Source organism: Chelon labrosus (genome assembly GCF_963514085.1).
Source record: "Chelon labrosus genome assembly, chromosome: 23".
NCBI classification, from domain to species: Eukaryota; Metazoa; Chordata; class Actinopteri; order Mugiliformes; family Mugilidae; genus Chelon; species Chelon labrosus.
In genome coordinates this window covers 5135626-5155953 of record NC_140356.1, presented here as the reverse complement: position 1 = coordinate 5155953, position 20328 = coordinate 5135626, and the positions used below count along the sequence as shown (strand labels likewise).

General features: G+C 43.5%; 1 protein-coding gene across 1 annotated transcript in view; it reads right to left on the bottom strand.

The window, feature by feature from the left end:
- Positions 1 to 20328, bottom strand: part of ptprz1b (protein tyrosine phosphatase receptor type Z1b) — a gene marked incomplete at its 5' end in the record, with an annotated part of 58763 nt that overhangs the window by 999 nt on the left and 37436 nt on the right. Inside the window, 27 exons of the mRNA XM_084573857.1 lie at positions 43 to 171; positions 290 to 363; positions 1057 to 1150; positions 1288 to 1434; positions 1859 to 1994; positions 2080 to 2237; positions 2383 to 2514; positions 3034 to 3168; positions 3242 to 3324; positions 3417 to 3513; positions 5182 to 5202; positions 6175 to 6260; positions 6345 to 6436; positions 6525 to 6669; positions 7450 to 8754; positions 9486 to 9776; positions 10368 to 10512; positions 10642 to 11115; positions 11461 to 11513; positions 11604 to 11730; positions 13606 to 13790; positions 15930 to 16077; positions 17005 to 17162; positions 17707 to 17773; positions 17876 to 17971; positions 18056 to 18207; positions 20100 to 20279. Coding sequence (XP_084429983.1) covers positions 43 to 171; positions 290 to 363; positions 1057 to 1150; positions 1288 to 1434; positions 1859 to 1994; positions 2080 to 2237; positions 2383 to 2514; positions 3034 to 3168; positions 3242 to 3324; positions 3417 to 3513; positions 5182 to 5202; positions 6175 to 6260; positions 6345 to 6436; positions 6525 to 6669; positions 7450 to 8754; positions 9486 to 9776; positions 10368 to 10512; positions 10642 to 11115; positions 11461 to 11513; positions 11604 to 11730; positions 13606 to 13790; positions 15930 to 16077; positions 17005 to 17162; positions 17707 to 17773; positions 17876 to 17971; positions 18056 to 18207; positions 20100 to 20279 — 4910 coding nt within the window. The remainder of the gene's footprint in view (positions 1 to 42; positions 172 to 289; positions 364 to 1056; positions 1151 to 1287; positions 1435 to 1858; positions 1995 to 2079; positions 2238 to 2382; positions 2515 to 3033; positions 3169 to 3241; positions 3325 to 3416; positions 3514 to 5181; positions 5203 to 6174; positions 6261 to 6344; positions 6437 to 6524; positions 6670 to 7449; positions 8755 to 9485; positions 9777 to 10367; positions 10513 to 10641; positions 11116 to 11460; positions 11514 to 11603; positions 11731 to 13605; positions 13791 to 15929; positions 16078 to 17004; positions 17163 to 17706; positions 17774 to 17875; positions 17972 to 18055; positions 18208 to 20099; positions 20280 to 20328) is intronic.

Here is a 20328-nt window from a genome sequence, read left to right as displayed (position 1 = left end):
TAGTCATTAATAAGTACAATATACGTAGAGTGTGTGTTTTACCTGATTGTGTGTGTCTGGCAGACGCACAATGGTGCACGTGTTGTGCTCCAAGATCATTCTCCAGAAATCTTCCACCGTGCTGCTCAGAGGAGTCTGGCTCACTATGAACTCCTTACTGCAGTGGCGTCCCTGTGAAAACACAGGCATCAGAAGAGCGGCAAATGCTTTGTTGATGTTTGAATAAAAAATGAACAGAAAAAGTGGCTATAAAAGATGCTAATGAATGCACCATTTCCAGCGGTCTTACCATCACGTAGGAGGCATTGATGTAGCCCGTGGAGTTCGTTTCTGAAGCGGTCAGAGAGACTCTTGATCTCTCCACTGCACGAAAACGCAGAGACGGGATGTTAGAGATACGAGTTAAGAAAATAAGCCAACAAACTGCAACAAAGCGTTATGTAGTCTGGTATTTTAATGTGCCACAGATCCAAGGATGTAAATATGTGTGACAAGCAGGAAATAACAAAACATGTTCCTTGCATAATGTTGCTTGTCGTAACTATTCCACACAATCTTGGACCTACAACAAATACCCGTCATCCAGTGCAGCATGCAATTTGCTGATAACAAAGGCTCAAAAGTGTCTCACATCCGGTAAACTACATAATTATAAGCTTTTAAACAGAAGGTTGTATAGGCCCGTGGGTAATGTGTGTTCTCATTGCAAATTAAACGCTCCCTCTCTAAATGGTCTCTGGTCCGTTGATTTGTTTCAAAAGAATAATGATGGTACCAGCCCAAATGAACCGACCTGAGGGGGAAACGCTTCTGGTTTCAGAGAAATGAACGAGATGTGAAAGTACTCTTAAGCCAACATGGATGAAAACAAATAAATAAATAAATTACAAATTTATGGTAGAATTACTTGATCCCAACTTAATAATTTGATTAAAAACAACTTCATTTGTGAATATGTACAATGTCTCCTCAAGACAGGGCCCCTCATCACGTCAGCTGGTATATAATCATAAATATACACCAGCTCTTTGCCCAAATAATAATGCTTGTGCTTACCAGGCATCAGAGCTCTGGCTCTGTTCCTCTCAGCATTGCCGTCCTTCAGGGCAGTGCTGTAGTCTGCGTGCTTGGCCTGGCGCTGACTAATCAGCTGAAACAAGTCAGAAAAAAAAAAAGCCAAATATTTCATGTGCACAGGCACATGAGAGTAACATGCTCAAGAACCGTTGAAGAAGAGCTAAAAACTTGAGGTTTAGTCAAGGTGGGGAAAAATGCAAAGCGGCATACCTTGAATTGTTTGTCCATTCGCGTCCTGCCTGTAGCACTAGGGGTCAGGAGGTCAGACACGTATGTGTGGAGAAGGTCAGAGGTTACGGAGGTGTCCCGGCTCAAGATGGCCTCCACCAGAGCATCATGGATGAACACGTACTGCTCCTGGAAGACAGTGAGAAAAGAGACAGAGTGATGTGTATGCACTTTAATGTCTACCTTTATGAGGACCAGTCAGGGTTTTAGACCACCAGAGTGAGGCCGCTTAGGGAAAGTGTGAATGTTTTGGCCATTGTTTGGGCTGTGAGAGTTAAGACTTGTTTGTAACAGTCACATTAGGATTGCATTTAGGTTAGAGTATAGGTAATGCGCTATATATTGTATTTTGTAGTGTCCTCTCTGTATGTTTTCATCACTACAGGGGACATTAACGACCTACACTTATCTCCTGGAGATTTTCTCTAACCCTATTTACTAGTCACTGTTTGTTTCATTATAACTGTCACCCTACCTAGACCCTAACCTGACTAAGTCTTTACACGAGATGGATGAAGACACTTATATCCCAGGAACAGGAACTTCTGCTTACCTCCGTCTGAACCAGGAAGTTCCTCTGAGTCCGGACGTGTTTTAGGAAACCGAGAACATTCACTGTCCCTTGATCGTGGATCTGCTGCAGCATGCTGTCTATCACTATGTAGGTTCCTGTCCTTCCTACACCAGCACTGTGACAGACACACATAACATGCCTTCAATATTTAAGTACTTATTTTTTAATTTCATACATACACACACACACACACACTCTACCTGCAGTGTACCAAGACAGGTCCCATCTCCTGCGTCCTGGCCTGAGAAGATGCTCTGATGAAGGACAGCACAGGCAGGGTGTATTCTGGGACGCCCATGTCTGGCCACTGGGTGTAGTGGTACTGGAGGACTGTGTGCTCAACTTTCTTTTGAGACACCTGGAGGACCAGAGACCAGGAGTTTGTTTAGTGTGAACAGATCAGGACAGAACTAAACCACAAACTCACTTTGGACTGTCAGTGCTGTTTATGGATGTACTGTAAATGTAAGTTAAGAAGGGAAGGAGGAAGCATGTGGATGTACCTTATTCGATGTATCCCTCACAGTAAACGCCCGCAGTGTGTAGTAAGCGAGGGTCTTGGTGTTTTTCAGGGTCACCTGGTAGGAGCCGTATTCCTCTGTGTTCTCTTCAGGCCAGTACTGATCACATTTTGTCTGCAGAAAGGTAAAAAATAAAGACAATGAGTCGATTTCGAAGATGTTAAACCTTGGATTTCATGCCTAATATCTCTACCACACGTCCAAAGATAATCCTGCAAGTGTGTTACAAAAGCAGAGAAGCCTTTGCTATTTCTCATCTGTCAAACGGCAGTGAAACGGAATGGAATATCTTATGCAATCTGGACCTGGAATAGTGAAACTGGTGAACAGGTTTGATGTGAATCAGTGGGCGTCTCCTGCTGACATAGAGAAGAGACGCAAAAAAGGAAAAGCAACCGCCTGCAGTCAACGGGATGCGTTCTCATTTTCGAATGGTATTTAAAATTTCAAAGCGACCACGTTCACGCTCAAATGATGCAAAGGCACTGAGATTTTGAAGAAGAAAAAAAAAAAGAAATATTGCACAGCAGCAAAAATGAAAGACTTGAGCACTCTCTCTAGCAGATAGGTCCATCAGATCAGAAGAAGTGATTCTATTTCTGCGGTGAAGCTGGTGTTTATGTCAGCACCTACCCGTCCTTTCTCCTTCAGATTGGTGATCATGACAATAACGCAGACGTTCTGCTGCCAGATCATCCTCCAGAAGTCTTCTCTGCCCGCTCTGAGAGGCCCCTGAGCTGCGATGTACGCCCTCGTTCGCTCATAACCCTGCAAAGAAAACGTGTATTAGCTCATGACACGCAGGATATAGTGTGTCAACGCACAGAAGGAACGCACTCACATCGACAAAGTTAGCGTTGATGTAGTCCCCGCATTTCCCATCTCGGTCCAAACTGTTGGAGAGCTTCACTCTGCTGTGGTCGTCTGAGAGAGGAAAAAGGTAAGAAAGCATACTTACATTTGAATAAAACGTAATTGTAACTCTTAGTGGGTATACAGTGTGAACAATGACGTACAGGCCAGTATGTTGATGTATCTGTTCTTGCTTTTGTTGTCTGGGTGATTGGAGCTGTCGGCGGTGATGCCCATATCCACCGTGCATGCCTGCACCTCCTGAAACAGAACATCCAACTCAAATAAATATAAGCTTAACTACAACACAGTAACATCAAATGAGGACGGAGAAGTAGGCTTTCATTAATTATGCTGCATTAGCTGTGTATATGTACTGGTCAAGTGTCTATGGTGCAGACAAAGCAGAAAGCAATAAACACTTAAGAATGTAAAAACATAATGGAAAACAATAGGTATGTGAGAGAAGAAGAAGAAGTCAAAGTGCTTAATAAGAGACACTGGAATAGCCCCGGTTCATACTCTACATGGCTCAGTATGCTATTTTGTAGCGGTAGGGGAAGAAAACTGATATAGCAAGGATGGCTATATTTTGCATGGCAATATTTTATCACTACACAAAAAAGTTTTTAATTTGCAACTGTGGAATTTTTGCTTTGGTACAATACAATCGGCTGCTTTTTCAGTCCACTACTAGGTGCCAATTTGTATTCAGGACAGGACTTCTGCATGAAAAATTACGACGGGTTATTTATTATAGTGTTGGTCGGTCAAATCTAACTGAGAGGAACAGACTGAGAACTTTATCTTATTAGATCAAATTTATGTTTCCCTTTGGGGACAGAATTTGCAAATGACATAAAATGGTAATAAACGATAATATATGTAATTGCATTGATTAGCATATTACAAATGTGATAATACACCAATCAGGCATAACATTATGACCACCTTCCTAATATTGTGTAGGTCTCCCTTGTGCCTCCAAAACAGTTGTGACTCATCAGAGAATGGACATGGGCCTTCTGAGGGTGTCCTGTGGTGTCTGGTAACAGAATGTTGTTAGTGGGGGACCTTTGGGTCCTATGGGTTGAGAGGAGGGGCCTCTATGGATCATCCCTCAGATAACTGATCAGTTTGGGATCTAGTGAATTTGGCCAGGTTAACACCTTGTGCTGTTCAGGTGGGTGCTACATGTCTACGTAACATCCACATGAATGCCAGGTCCAAAGGTTTCCCAGCAGAACACTGTATCGTCACTAGATGGTCAGTGTTATTTACTTCTCCTGTCAGTGGTCATAATGTTGTGGCTGATTGGTGCACTGCGGGGCATCTGGTTATTCCCAACCCTACAATTTAAACCTCATATTTCAATGAAGCTGGAGGGAGGAGCTATAAATGAAGAGTTCTAATAGATTTTCTGCACAATTAAAACATCACCATGCAGCAGAATTGAGAATTTTCATATGTAAAATACACTCAGTTGCCAAAAAATTAGGTACACTAGTGAAATGAATGTATTCTAATATATCAGTCCTGCACTAAATCCTATTTAATGACTGTTCCGATGTTCATTTTATATTGAAACAGAATAAGAAATGTGGTAACTTAACTGGATGATCATTTTGGAGGATGTAGATTGTGGTGTTATGTTACTGTTACAGATACAATAGTACTACAAACTCAGTTATCTAAACAAATGCTGAATACCATGACCTTAATGACGCTAAGATTTAGTTTATTTGTTTTCACCAGTGTGCCTAATGAACTAGCAGGCAAGTTTCTCCACAAGGACTTTATTTTATCAGCAGGTGGTGAAACAAGAGAGGCTTTTCACTTCAGAACAAATGCCATTGTTTTGTCTGACTTGTAAAGAAAGGGCAAGAAAACAACACCTCTGCAACTGGAGAGGGGTGGCAGGCGTCTTACCTCGTAGGATTCTTTGACAATCTAATGGAGGGTTGTGAGGATGCAGAAAGCACGACGATGGTGGTGGAGGTGGTGAGAGGAGAGTGGGAAAGGGGGGGACAAGATGACAGACAGACAGGGAGTCAGTGCAGGTACAGGAATTTGGGGTCTCAGATACACACAGAGAGGCGGCGCTGAGTGGGAAACACTACACCTTTCCCATCTGAGCTGTGGATTTTAAGCTTGCGACTAATATCAAGGCAACATTTCAAATGTGCACATACCTAAAATTATTTTGTATATTTTTTTATTGATGTAAAATGTAGGTTTATTGTTGCAGCTACGGCGAAAAGCTAAAACACTGTTACGAACTGGGGGAATACACACAAACACGGCAGCAAGGGAGAATTACACTTGGATGAATCCTATCTCTGTGTGTGTGCTGCTTGGGAGGTTCATGCTAGGAATCAGAGGTGACTAATGCCATGCAGATGTTCCTGCGGTTCGAACTAATCCGCGAGCTGTTCCCAAGCCTCTAAGCATCGCTCAAACATGTCAACGCTCCACGTGAGACGTTTGTAAAATCTTGTCGCGCGTTCAGTACAAACAGAGAGGGAGATTTGTTTGAGGCAAGACTGGCAGTCTGCAGCAGGTCGTCTTTAATCCGTCTGTTCTACCTTTTCCAGAGCTCAAATCTTCTATTTTCAGTTTGCATGTTTAAATTTAGAGACTAGAAGGAGAACCGAGCTGCGGTGTCACAGTTAGCGCCAAACACCATTCCTACATACTGTTGTATAACATGACGACATCAGCATTGTGCTAAATGATATTTCTAAAAAGCGTGATGTTAATAGAAATATGGAAGAGCATTAAAGAGCTATGACAAATGAGGTTTTTATACACCTTTGTGGGTTAAAATCTCAGATAATCACCTAAAAGAGTGTAAATCAAATCTTTTTTAACTTCTGGGACACTTTTCTGATCTCAAATAGTGTTACTGACAATCTGACGCACCTCAAACTCCTTGCAGAAAGTGTTGGTGGCGTGGAGCTCCATGACATGCTTCACAAACTGCTTCACCGTCAGAGGTTCGTGACCGTCTGTAACACAAGACTGTGCTTACCACGCCATATTAACGGTGTTTTTTTTGTGCTGCAGTTACAATCAACAAGCCGCTGCGTTACCTGTGGCCAGCAGCAGGGGCGTAGACGGAGCAGACACGACTTTAGGCGACGCGCTGTCGTCTGGGTAGAAGTTAGCCGCCTGGAAACAGTTTCTGTGACAAAAAATAAATCAGAACGTGGCTGAAAGGGCTGGGGTGGAGCTGATACAGGCAGATGTTTTGCGACTTTGTCCGTGCGCACCTCCAGTAGATGAGTATGCCCACCAGTACCAGCAGGCAAAGGATGGTGAGAGTGGAGACGACAGCCAGGGGAATGACCGTCCTCTTCTCCCTCTCCACGCCCTCAACGAGGGCAACCCGGGACTCGTGGCTGCTGTTGCTGCCCTCTGAAAGAGAAGAGAGAGGATGACGATCAGACCGGGGAGGGAGGGGGAGACAGCGGCAGAGGGGCAGACAGATTTCAAGATCAAGGATAATCTTTCAATCCAAGCTTAGATTATTTATATTAAATGTATAAAACAATAGTTTAGAGTGAGAGAGAACATTTGAAGAGCAGGGATTGAGTCCATTTATTTAAAGATTTTCATCCTCTCTTCAAACCGTCCTGACAGAAATGATATTTTGGAGATTGAATCTGCAAGGTGGCATTGGCTGTAAGGTGAATCATTAACAAAATCTGTTTTATCTGCTATCACTAATCAAAATGTTTTCTGATAAAATGTCCTAGTACCACCTTCTAAAGTAGTCCTATTGTCCCAACACTGTTCCCATAGACATATTTTTGATCATTTAACTACTCTAAGCCCAATATTTGCTCTTCTTTTTATCCCTGTTTTGGTCTCCACCTCCTCATGACAGAAATATCTGTCTCTTTAGCTGCTAAACGTCCCACTGCATTCACCATTTAGCAGCTGTCTCCTTCATGCTTCACTGAATTCTGCCGCGTTCAATGAAAACAGCTGCCCCTCCACAGCTGGAAACATCCCACATGGATAAAATAGTAAAATTGCAGTCTGCGGATCCAAAAGAATTGCTAAAATGCTCTGTAGCACTGAGAGGAGATGCTGTGATCGTGGCTAAATGCAGAAAAGAGCACCATCTAACGCAGACTTGGAAAATGAACTTTCTATATTCTACAAGAGGCTCAATCATGATCCAATATTTACCTTCCATTTGCTCCCCTGCTGCTTTGTTTCCATCCGTCAGTCTGTACAGAGGGACAAGATGTCCCACCGCAGGACTTCTGGCAGCATCAATCAACAACCCATCCACACTTGAGAACTCTGCTGCGGCTGCATACCCACCAGCTCCTCTCCCCTCTTTACCATCTCCTTCTAAGAGTCCTTCACTCGCTGGGCCTCCGCCGAAAACTGGACTGTCAAGAGTTGTATCTTCACTGTCTTCATCTAGACTGCCTGCTTTGCCTTGTTCTTCAGTGCTGTCCAACAGCGGGGACACTGCTGTAGGTTTATTTCTACTGGCGTTCAGCTGCAGACCACCTCTTCTTTTAGGAGCACTGCTTTTCTCACCATTTTCGCTTTCACCCATAGCACTGAAATCTTCTTTATCATCACTAACTTTCTTTGATTCTTCTTTGGTATCAACTCCTCCATGCTCTCCAGAGCCACTCACGTCCCCTGACCCACTGCCACTCTCCTCTTTAGTCTCTTTTTCTTCCAGCATGTCATGGCCTGCTGAGCTGTTAAGCCGTCTAACTCTCTCATTTGTCTCTCTATCCATTCTCTGATCCCCAGCGTCGTTTCCTCCTTGTCCCCCCGTCTTATCTTCATCCCCACCGCTTAGCTCGGTTTTATTCTCCCCTATCTCTACCCCTGCCGCGGTTTCACGCTCTTTCTTGATGTACATGTTGCTTCTCGAGATCTGAGGCCCCGGTGATGTACTTTTTTCCTCAGTATCATCCACTTCAAAGCTAACGGTGGCAAAGGAAGATAATTCAGTTGCGATGGTGGAAGTTTCGTCCATTTCTGGACTGAGCCTGTTGATGTCAAGGCCAGAACCTGATCCACTGCCCTCTGATGACCTGTCTGACAAACTGAAACCTTTAGAATCATCTTTACGTCTATCCACCCTGGCCTGCTCTTCGTTGTTATGATGTGGCGAGATGACCACACCACCGTGAATCCAACTATTTGGCAGAGAATGAGAGTGCGTGGTGACTGATTGATTCTGAGAACCCAGAGGAGTAGAGCTCTGTGAAGAGCGCTCCTCAGACGACTTGTCATTGCGATGAACGATGACGCTGCTTTTCTTTTTGTCACGGAGGGCAGGAGAAGGACGGAAACTGCTGGCGTACTCGCTGATGGGTGTGAGCGATTGCGACGCGACACTGAATAAATCTCTGTCAGCCGAGAATGACCCTTCAGGGACAGAGGCGGCAGGGTTTGCAGGGTTCACGATCGTTCCAGCTAGAGCGTTTGGAGACGACTGATCAGTGGTTGAGTCCTCATTTGCTGCAAGAAAATCCAAAGTCAAAGTCTGAAACTAATATATTGCCAGGCATCGAATCGTAGGAACGCCAGGAAAGACTGAAGATTTGAACTTCCAAGATACGCCACAAAGTTTGATTAAAGGTGAGAGATTTAATCAGAGGCTGTACAAGTAATGACATTCCCCACACCATATACGAGAAGAGAGCCAAGAATCAGAAGTTATTCACTGTGTTTGAGTCATAAATGGTGAAGATTGGCAGATGAAGCGCATTCCTTAAGAAGGACAGAGAAGAAGAACAACCACCACCAGATGGCGTCGTTGAGCCGCAGCAAAGAATTCAGCCCCAGAGAAGGAGTCCTGAAAGTAGATGAAAATCACCAAGCTCTAATGGACTCCAGGAGATTATACAGAGGCAGGGAAAAATTTGACCTCTTCCAGTTACATGCTGAAAGATTTGCAGAAGAAGCGCTTTTCATTTCTGAGCCAGATTATCACTCCAATCATCATCAGCGCCACCTCCTTCTTTTTCTATCATCATTCACCATCACCACCGCCACCAGCATTATTAACATCATGTCACTATACAAAAAGCCTCCCCGACCGCAGAGCGCGGCAGTGATTAGCCGCAGGGTAGCGGCCTATTAAAGGAGAAAAGGCGAGCATTCACCGCAATTAAGTCCAGCTGTCTGCACACCACATGTATTCACACCACGCTGCTGTTCAGTAAAAATCCCCCACAGTGAAAATTCACAGCCGCTTTTAACAGAGAGTAAGTGAATTATTTTTTTACGGGGGTGTTCTTGAGGGTTTTTCGTCTTACCATTGAACATGGGCTGAGTCGTGTGCATCAACACTCTGAGGAGAGACGAGGTGGTGAGTGATTTGTAGACTGAATTGGCAAGCGTGTTGCTGGCAGGTGCCGTCTTTTCCGTGATCCAGAGGGAGGAGGGAGTGTAGGATGAGACGGTTTTGGGTAGGGGTTTGTTCACAGGGCCATCGCCGTCTTCTGAGGACGACTCGGAGCCTTTGTCCACTTCATTACCTGCGGACAAAGTGGGCAGAAAGAGATGCGGTGTGTGTGTTATATGTGTGTGCCACAAAAATGACACAGTATAAACTGACAGGATGTAACATATCATATAAGCAGAACAGTATCTTATTAATAGACATTTATGTAACTGGAAAAATCTGCCTTTTTTCCAGGGCTTTCAGATGAATTTGACCACTTTAAACTTGAAAAACAGAACAGCTCTTCCTTACCACAATTAATACTTTAATAAAGTTGGGTTTTGAAATCCTTCCCAATTTCGAAATGAAGTTGCATCACACACTTAAAGGAGAAACTTCACAGATATTCCTCTCTCTAATCTCAAACTTGCAGAAACTAGGAGAGTTGTAAGTAAAAGTGCAACACACACACTACAGTATATTGGTTAGATTACAGGGCCAGGTCATGGAGCATTCTCTCTCTGGCTATTGTGGAAGTACCGAAGTAATCTTCCAGATTTGAAATCCTAAATATCAACAATATCAGTGGATGAGTGGTCCGCCGCATTTAAACATTTTATTTTCCCTGTCACAGCAGAGTAGTGGCAGTCCAAGATTTTTGTTGAATAAAGGTGTCAGATCTGACCTGGCACCACAGCAGCAGACACTGTAGCATCTTCATAGAAGATGTCTGTGACTTGGATGTCCTCCACGGGAGGGGTGTACAGGTCCGACTGGGAAGAGCTGAGGCCATTTTCACCATCTTGGGCTGGTGGATCAGGATCACTTGTCTGCAGAGGAGACAGTAGACAAAAATAAACGCGAGATTAATCGTGATAAGTTGCATCAAAATATTTCAAGGAACTCTTTGTGTCTCAAAAAATTAAAACATTAAATGAAAAAGGTCACTGATTGAGTACCTGATGTGACAACACTGACAATGAAGCCTCTTCTGTGATTTGCCGGCGGATGGTTGGCGGTGTGGTTGTCCGAGCAACTGGAAACAGGAAGCCCGGTTGATCCGTGGCCCAGATCGCGCTATTGACGTCAACACCTCCATTGGTGAAGGGCCGTTGTGTTGGGATGAGCTGGTCGCCATCAACGCGGTTCCAATCCATATCATCAGGCTTGGACTTGTTTCTGCTCGGTTTCTTCCTCGCGTTCTGGTTGTGTCGAGTTTTCTGCAGCACAGCGGAGTCAGGGGCACTCTTTGGGGTCGAACGGGTGCCGACCTGCACCGGGAGGTTCTGGTTTGCTTGGGTTTGGTCGAAGGGTTGGTTCTGGTAAACTCTGGTCTGCTCCACTGGGACCTCCTCCACCGGGCTGTGGTCCTCGGGAACCAAATCCACCTGATTCTGGTTCTCTAGCTTCTCCCATTGGGCTCCAGATGAGGCCTAAAGAGAGAATAAAAACTATTTTGTTGAGCCACGGCACAGGAAGTTGGGTTATACACTGTGCTTACAGGGACGGGTCTCCGTATTGAAGGAGTAACAGATAGCTGGAAGATGATGGAGGATGAAGAGGTTAGCTGGTCCCTCTTCAAGTTACTCATCACCTTTTATATTGCTCTCCAAACACTCAATGACAAGTGAATTAGGAATATAATTACATTCATTTGCATAATAATTAGGTTCACTGACATGATTTAACACAGGGCAAACGTCAACGCTGCAGAATAATTGTGCAAAATTCAGCACAATTATGAGGTCAGATGAAATGGCAGATACACACTGTCCTACCTCCCTGTTGACTTCAACATCCTTTGTGACGGAGTCGGGGTAAGACTCGCTTTCTGGAATGAGAGGAAAGAAACAAAGACTCAGCGAATGCAACGGTTCAACTGTGTGATCTTACTGTGCACAAAGCTTCCGTGTGTTTGTACCTGGGTCTTCCAAAGGCATGTCCACTATAATCTGGTCGCTCCATCGTCCTCTGAGACCGTTGGTGCAAACGGCCACCACCTGAACCACGTAGCTGCTGTTGGCCAGCAGGCTGGAGATGATGACACCCTGCAAAGTCAGCGGAGTTTAAATTAGTGGCTTCTCAGTCATTTTTATTGACTCACAACCTCAGCAGATGAGCTAGTACCCTTTGATCCACACAATCGCTTATGTTACACCATCTAAATCAGTTTTAAATTGGTTGTTATTTAACACTGCTACTAAAATAATTGCAGCAATAGTTATCCTGGCCTTGCTACTGTTCAATATTGGTCTGTTTTTGTGTCCAATCTGAATTCATAATGAAGATAGGCAAAAGTTCAATAATGAAGATTTGTTCACACATTCCGTCTCTACTCCTCCACAGTCAATATGGGCTGCAGTACTTCTGCTGCTCCATTGTCATTTCCTCTTTCCCACGCTGTAAAAATCACCTCATTCTCAATCTCAGTGTCACTACTCTTGTCCAGTGATCTCTTTGCCTGCATTCTCAGAGAAGTCCCGATTCCCCAGTTCTTTAAATTTGCTGTAGTTCTGTCCCTCTGGCAAGACTGTCTGTTGAGCAGCACTCCTCCTCCCTACCTCCATCTCATCCTGATTGTCTCAACTCAATAGTCTGCATTAAGGCTCTTTTAGGGTACTGTGGGACATAGACGCAGCAACCTACGCACGTAGCCTACGCCGGTGCTCGTCTTGTGTGTTCGTCAGTCTGGCTTGTTGCGCTAGTTTTTTTTTTTTTGGCCAATCTGGTAAGTTTTTGTTTCTACTTCCTGCTTCACTTTCCACTTCCTACTTCACATTCAACAATAGTGACTGAAACTTTCGCAGAAAAAGACGAGTCATACAAATCTCCTCAGTTCCCCTGGGACTCCAAAATTGCAAAACATTTCAGTTCACACTTGTTACTTGAATAATTACTGCCTTTTAATTCCAAAGATTCCGCCTTATTGAACCACCCCATGTCATGTCTGGAGTCAAGGTTTTAACCATTACTTTGGTATTTTTTTGTGTATGTATTTCTCTAAATGCTCGCTAACTAATTGGCACACACACTCTCAATGGCAGCAGGTGGTGGAGCTGGCTATCAAAGTCCAGCTGAGAGTGTATTTCCTTCAATCAGCCTGTTATATGTATGCTTGTTGGTAATGGGCACAACAAATAAACTGTACGCGTGTATTTTTTCTTCAAGGATTTTTAAAATTAACGTCACTCTTTTTGTCTTAGAGGTACGACTTGGCTACAAACATCCATGTTTTGTTTTTGTGTGTTTGGTTTCTCTGACTTAGGTACACTTTGACTCCTGACTGAACCGTTTGAAAAAGAACATACCCATACATACTGGTTTCCATCCAATATTAGACAGTTAGAGGACATTATGTCACACTAAATACACCTTTGCCACAAATTATTTTATAAAAGCCTTCGCATGGTTTCTATTATCATAATATGCACTTGAATAAATTTGTTTTGATGGTACTCACGCTGGAAATGAATGGAAACGCCACAACTACTACATTTGCATATCCTTAATCAATTAATAAATCAATTTGAATGAATTTAGTAAAATGATTATGGTTGTCCACATTAACACAAATGCTCTGTACATGCACATACACAGTACACACATATTGCTAGACACAATAAGGGATGTTCAGTGACCCATTGAAAGGTCAAAGATTGATTGTCATTGTCAACTAATCATTCAGCCACTTCGATTCCAACAGCAGTCGTACCATGAGAGGGACTGATGGAGAATGAGAGCGGCTAGATGGATGGATGGTATTCTAACTAATTACACTTTGATATTTGCTGCAGGAGTAAAAGAAAAAGGAGTGTAGAAAACATATCTGAAATTACTTAAATGCACATATGACTGCTGTTTGAAGAGAGTAGTTTTTATTTTTGTTTGTTTTTTGAGGAGAGATCTGAAGACAGCTTTCATACCACGTCCTGGTCTCCGTCCGTCCTGTCCTCCATCTTGTTCTGGTCTCGGCCCTGCAGCCTCTGGTAGGTGACAGTGTACCAGTCAATGGTGGTGTCGTAAACCACGCGGGGGCGCTCCCACGTCACCACGATGGTCGTGTCGTTCTGAGCGTCAGCCTGAACGTTTTCGGGCTCAGAGCTGCAGACTGGGGACAGAGGCACGTTGGTAAAAGTGATTAATTATTCATTTGTGAGAATGAGATGCAAGAAAACTCAACAAAAAGCTTTTATAAAAAAAAACGGTACTCATTAAGTTCTGTGTTAATCGAAAAATACAGAATTCCGCTTCCTCAGCTCAGGGGGTGAATGCTGCAATGACTGGGGTGGCGTCTGCGTGTGTATGCTTGCATGAATTTGTTACAGGCAAATGAATTTCTGAATACTTTATTTCAATTTCAAAAAGGAGCTGCAAAATAAATTGCCTGCGCTGAGAGGAGCAGGACCACTGAACTACAAAGTGGAGCTCCCTGGCAACCCAAAAGGCCCACTTTACTTCAGGGTCGACTTTATGAAAATGGAGAGGGTCGTGAATTATATCTTTTGATGATCACGATAAGGCTGACCTTGGAAGGCAGCGTTACAGCCCCGGTGGAAGCAGAAAATGGGTAATTTTTCAGACACGGACAAAAAATAAGATTAATAATGTAATATTTATATTGATCCCTGAGGGTAGATTCAATTTTCTCCCCCGCGCCGCCCCAAAATCTGCTATAAATTAGATTGGTGAAAGGCTTTAGAGACTCTGGATTGAACTCTTTAAGGCCTAATAAGGAAGAATTTTTCATGGTACAAAATCACGGCATGCTGTGTGCTGGGAGGGAACAGAATTGTTGATCAATGCCAGTTTCGTAGCCTGTGCTTTGCTGCTGAGATCTCTGCTTGATCAAACTCACTTTCTGAGCCGTTTCTAAAATTCCACTCTGAGCGACGGTACGCTGCTTTTCATCTCCAAGGACGGTAAAGTGTGCCATCAAATTAAGCTTGTGCTGTACACGTATCACCCCAGACCTTGAATGTGAACCCTTAGTTTCTCCACAAAGTTTGCAAAACGGCCTCTGGGATTTAAACACATTCTCGTGTCTAATCACGCTTCTTATGAAAAGACAGAAAAATTAAAATGTGTCTGACTAGACCAAGGTATTTTGAGTATTCATTTACAGTAATATTCTGAAAGGGTGTAACCTCAGACAGTTTCAGAAAGTGCATTTAAGAGCCACTTCCCATATTTCTATCACACAACTTTTGGTACGCTCTTTTAGGAGACTAGCGGCAGATCTTTAAAAGATTCATTCTAATAGGAAAAGTGATCATGAGCACATGTTCAGACTGTGCTGTAGTCTCTGAAGTACAGTAAATATTGGACTCCCTTTTCAGCAGCAACATACACAGATCAGGCATAACATTATGACCACCTTCCTAATATTGTGCCTCCACAACAGTTGTGACTCATCAGAGAATGGACATGGGCCTTCTGAGGGTGTCCTGTGGTGTCTGGCAACAGAATGTTGTTAGTGGGGGCCTTTGGGTCCTGTGGGTTGAGGGGAGGGGCCTCTGTGGATCATCCCACAGATACTAGATCAGTTTGGGATCTAGGGGAATTTGGAGGCCAGGTCAACACCTTGTGCTGTTCTTCATGTATTTTGAGTCGTTCCTAAACTGTTTGTGTGTGTGTGTGTCTGTGGCAGGCTGCATCCTGTTGGGGAACCATCAACGAGTGTCACTGCTATGGGGTGGGGGTGCCTGGTCTGGTAACATCCACATGAATGCCAGGTCCAAAAGTTTCCCAGCAGAACACTGCACTGTCACAAGATGGTTCATGTTATTTCCTTCTCCTGTCGGTGATCATGATGTTGTGGCTGATCGGTGTATCTGCCAAATATAATTTTAACACAGTGCCACGCTACCAAAGCAACAGTCGCAAACCTGGCTTCAGAACATATGGCAAAAATGCAGTAAAATATGACAAAGCCAGCCTGATCTTCCTGCTCCTACAGGACTTGTGGTGTAAGTTGGTCTGGAGTCACTCCGTTGGGAAAGCTCAGCCTTCTGATGGACAGAAGACTAACCAGTGTTACCAGACGCAGGGACTGATAATAAGTGAGTCTGGTATGGTAGGTTAGTACCACAGTGATCATGTTACTCAGTCATTTGTTGAATGTCATACACTTTTTTACAACAATGTTTCTCTTTTCTCTCAGTAAAAAGGCACATGATGAATACTTAGAGAATTGAAGTAAACAAATGAAATGAGTCTGAAGCAGAAATAACTTGAGGTGATGACATACTGGGTGTGAGTACGTCCTCAACTCCGGTGTAGGAGGCAAACACCTGACCCATGAACTGCTGCTGCTCCCTGAAGTTGTTCTGGAGGTAATCGGTCAGAATCACGTACCCGGCCTGCTCCATGGTCATCACCTCGCAAAACAACTCCAGCTGGGGGGGGGGAGTAAAAAGAGAGCAGATGGAAACTGTTATCAAAGAAAAGAAACGTGTGTGTTTGCACCTTCCTTGTCTCTATCCAGTTGCCAAAATAAACCTAAAACTGATGCATGTGTGTGTGTGTTTAAGAGGCTTGTTTTGGTGCCAGGCTGAGGCAGAAAGACAGCGCTGCTCTATTTTTGGTTTGCTCCAATGTGCACGTGTCATGCCTTGCCAAACCGTTTCAATCACGCGAACGAAATCACACACACACACAAACATCAATGCGCAACCGCTGGCAGGGCCTCGTTCAATCTCCATTATTCTGCTACAGAACTGATGATTATTACACAGATGATTTGATCCAAAGTCAGCGTTCCTCAGGGGTCCTTAAACGTCTTCAGTGAGGAATCAAATGGCGGTAATGCTTCAGTGTCAGCTTGTGTTGCTGTTTTTATCAGCTCATGCCACAACAAAAGCTTGTCATGTAACTTTTGACTAAAAGTGTCACACTGCATCAGTTCAGTGTGAGATTTGGGTTTTTGTTTTGTGCACACATGTCAAAGACAGCTGACCTCAAGCCAGGCACAAACCACAACCAGACACAACGACTACAGACAGCAGTGATGCTGTATTTGGTAAAACATTCATTTATTTTGAAGATTTTACATTGAATCCTTGTGCCAATGTTGTATGCTATGTGAGTATGAACATAAAGCTTGTAGGTTTTCATCAATGCTACTGCAATCTATTTATTGGTTGGAGCTGATTCCTAAAGCTTTTTTATTTTGCAACTAGAATGAGAATGATAAAAATGCTTAGAGGAATATTATTCATAAAAGAGTGAATGAAAACCTAGATTCTTTTCTTTAGAGCCTGTTGAAACGTTCAGAAAGAAATCAGTGACAGTGGACGCCTCTGTGTCTGATACCATTAACTGACCTGTGTTTCCGATATGGCCACGGTGCGTTTAAAGACAATCCATTCCACCACTTCAGAACAGGGGGGTGACGTCAGTGAGCCGTTGTAGATGTAGTATTTATCTGTGTTATTAGGCAGCAAGGACCTCAAGCTGAAAGGCTCCATTGACCCACTCTTGCCTGGTAAAAGCAACAAATAACAAATATTTTTATGAGGATGAAGCGTTTTCACTGTGAGTTGTCAAAAGGTAACGATTGACCAAACCGACATACAGCTATCAGCAACAAAGGCAAACTGTGTCGTAATCTCACGTTGCCTGTGTCTGGGCCCTAGGACCTCCAGTTGTCCAGTTGAAGACCTTTAATAGTTGTGTTTCCACAGCAGGGACTAGGAACCAGCAGCTTCCAACAGTAAATAAGACAAAGGAAGGACTACGGTCTAAATTAGGTTCCTGCTTGAGGGAGTAGTACCTTTCAAAGGTGCATGGTCAGGTACTTGAGATAAAATGCTTCAACTATACCATTTGCTTACTCTAAGTTGATCATTTCAAGCATTGCCAATCTGCTTTTTGTCTGTCTTCCAGTCAATAAGACTATTTTGCCTAATCTTTGTGCCACAGAAATCAAAAAGTCTTTCCTCTACTGGTGTAACAGCAACCCGTCATCATATACTCTCAGCTATACGTTCCTTATTTCGACACAGAGTTCCGCAGTAGTGGCTTACCAAACCTGCTGACAGTGTTGATGGCCTCTAGGACAGGAATGTAGTTTTCATTGTCTTCAAGGCTAATCTACAGACAGGAACACAAGCATCAACTGTCAATGTCGCAGTCAGGCACCAATGGTATTATCTTTGTATCCCCGGGGATGGGATTATAATCAGGTCAACCTACCTCAAAGAGCACAGCCAAGGCGGCAACCCTTCCTCCTTCCTTAATAGCATCATCCAGACTTTGGAAGTCATCTGGATCGTAGCAGTAGATCTGCATCTGTGCCATGGCAAGAAACACATGGGTTATCTTTACACAGTGTTCCTTGTTAGACCTAACAGATGCTGTGTACTACTCCTTTACCTCCAGGGGGTACTTCATCCCATTAAAGCTGTGTTCGGACCCATCTGATGAGGCATTGCAGCGTCCCCAGTGGAAGGTGACTCTACCAACACGAAACCTGGAGCTTAGGCCTCCTCCACTAACAAAGAACTCCCCATCCACATTGATGGCCACTGAAACACACACATGGACTTCAGTTTCACCTCAGAAAATGAAGGGAGTCAAACCTTTCCTACAGCCAAGTTAATCACTGGTACAGTTGGAGACTGTATGACTAACAAGACTTGTAGATTGCTGCAAACTTCCAAGACTTCAGATGGGTTCCTGTTTTAAATGTGGATACTGCGATTCATTAGAAGTATTAATTAACAATGTAATAAGCAATATTTAAACACTAACAGATTTTTCTGTCCACTTGGGAGCAAACCATTTATTATGAATCTTGTTCCCGGCCATACAACGGACGCAAGTCAAATATTCACTCCCGCTTTATCTCTGTTGACATCTGCGCCAATTCATGAGAGGAAATATTCGGTTTTTAGTGGCTTGATGATTCACTATGTTCACCAACTAGGAGCTAACTTTGTCAGTCTGTGTGGCAGATAGCATCATAGGTGCTTGAAGTCTCTCCGGTGGGAACTGCCTGATGTGTTCTGTTATAATTCTGGAAGCAACTCTTTTTTAAAAAACACACTAAAGAAAAGCAGTAGTTTTTTGTAACTCATCAATGAAATATTAAATACAATCAAGATTTAGGACTGCTTCGTTTATTTTATTGACAAAGGATGTCTCATGCCAGGATAGAGCATTCAGTACAGTGAGACGGTCCTTGTCGTATATTTCTCTCATTCTATCCTGCCAGCTATGCAATATCTTTTTAATACGCAATTTCCTCTCTGAATTCACAGAGCAAAAATGATTAATTTTGCAGCCATTGACATGTAGAGGTACACATGTGCAGACGCACAAGCCTACAGCCCAAGCAGCATTGGAACGATGGTGATGATAGCTCAGACAGCTTTCATTCGTTTATCAGGCCAGACATCACTCCACATGACGCCTCTCCTCTCGGTGTCTCTTCACATCGTCCTCATCTCTCTCCTCTCCTCCTTCCCTCTCCATATAAATGTACATTTTCCCTCTTGCTCTTTTGTTGCCGCTATTTTATAGCTCAGTTTCATCTCTCCCTCTTGGCATTGATTCTTTCTCCACATGATCTCTCTGTACTGCTGTCCCTCTGGTTGCTTCTCCCTCAATTACACAGTCTCTTTCTCTTCGTTCTCTTTTAAATCCTAGCTGCTGCTCCCCTTCATTAACCTCAGAGTTGTGAATAATTTTTTTTTGTTGAGTCTGGAAAGTTAAGCTTCTTTCCACGTCTTGGGATTAAGACACCCATAACCAGAATGCAGTAAAAACCATTTCCATCGATTGAATCTACCACATACTGTATCTTCATATATTGTCTGCTGCTTTATAAGCTTTTGTCTGGAATTGAAAATACAAGTTTAGTACAAGTAAACCAGCTTATCGTTCAATTCCATGCAGGATCACAATCCAACTGTGGCTTCTGCAGCTTTACTTGGAACCAAGACTTTTTAGGAATGTTGACAACTTTGCTTAAGATTGTGGTTATAAGACCATTGAATAAAAAAAAACATTTCATGCTTAGAAGTCATGTTGATTGTTGAGACTTAAGCTAGATTTATGGTTATGCGTCACTTCTACTTAGAAGGCTACAGCATCGCTCTGGTCCCTACACTATAGTCTGAAATGCACCTTCCCCAGAAATGTAACAACACCTCACAGCGACGCAAACCCCAACAGCTGTGATACGTCCCAAGTGCAGTTCACATCCCTCAGCAGCCGCACAACCACAGATAGTTCTCTCTTCTTCAGCCTCGTCTTCTCTACTTTCTGTGTTGTAGTGATATCCACAACAGGCACACAGGGATACTTTCACTGGTGAGCACCCTACGGTGCAGGCTCTGCGTAAACCCGCTGCAGGAGCATGAAGCAACCTTTACTTCTCAGAATGTATATTTTAAGGAAAGAGCAGAAAACATACCAGTCTTGCCATCGTTGTGGATGATGGTTGACTCCGCTGTCAATTTGTGAAAGCCCTCTAGCTGTAGGTTCTGGTACTGCAGCCTGACCTGGGTGAACGTCTCATCGATGTCCACCGGTGACTGCCTGGCACTGTTACAGGACGGATACTTCCTTCCCCAGTTACGCTGGTTCAGGGTACCTGTATAAGTAAAGAGAGGATTAGTGTTGCTAAATCTTGAGCAAATGTA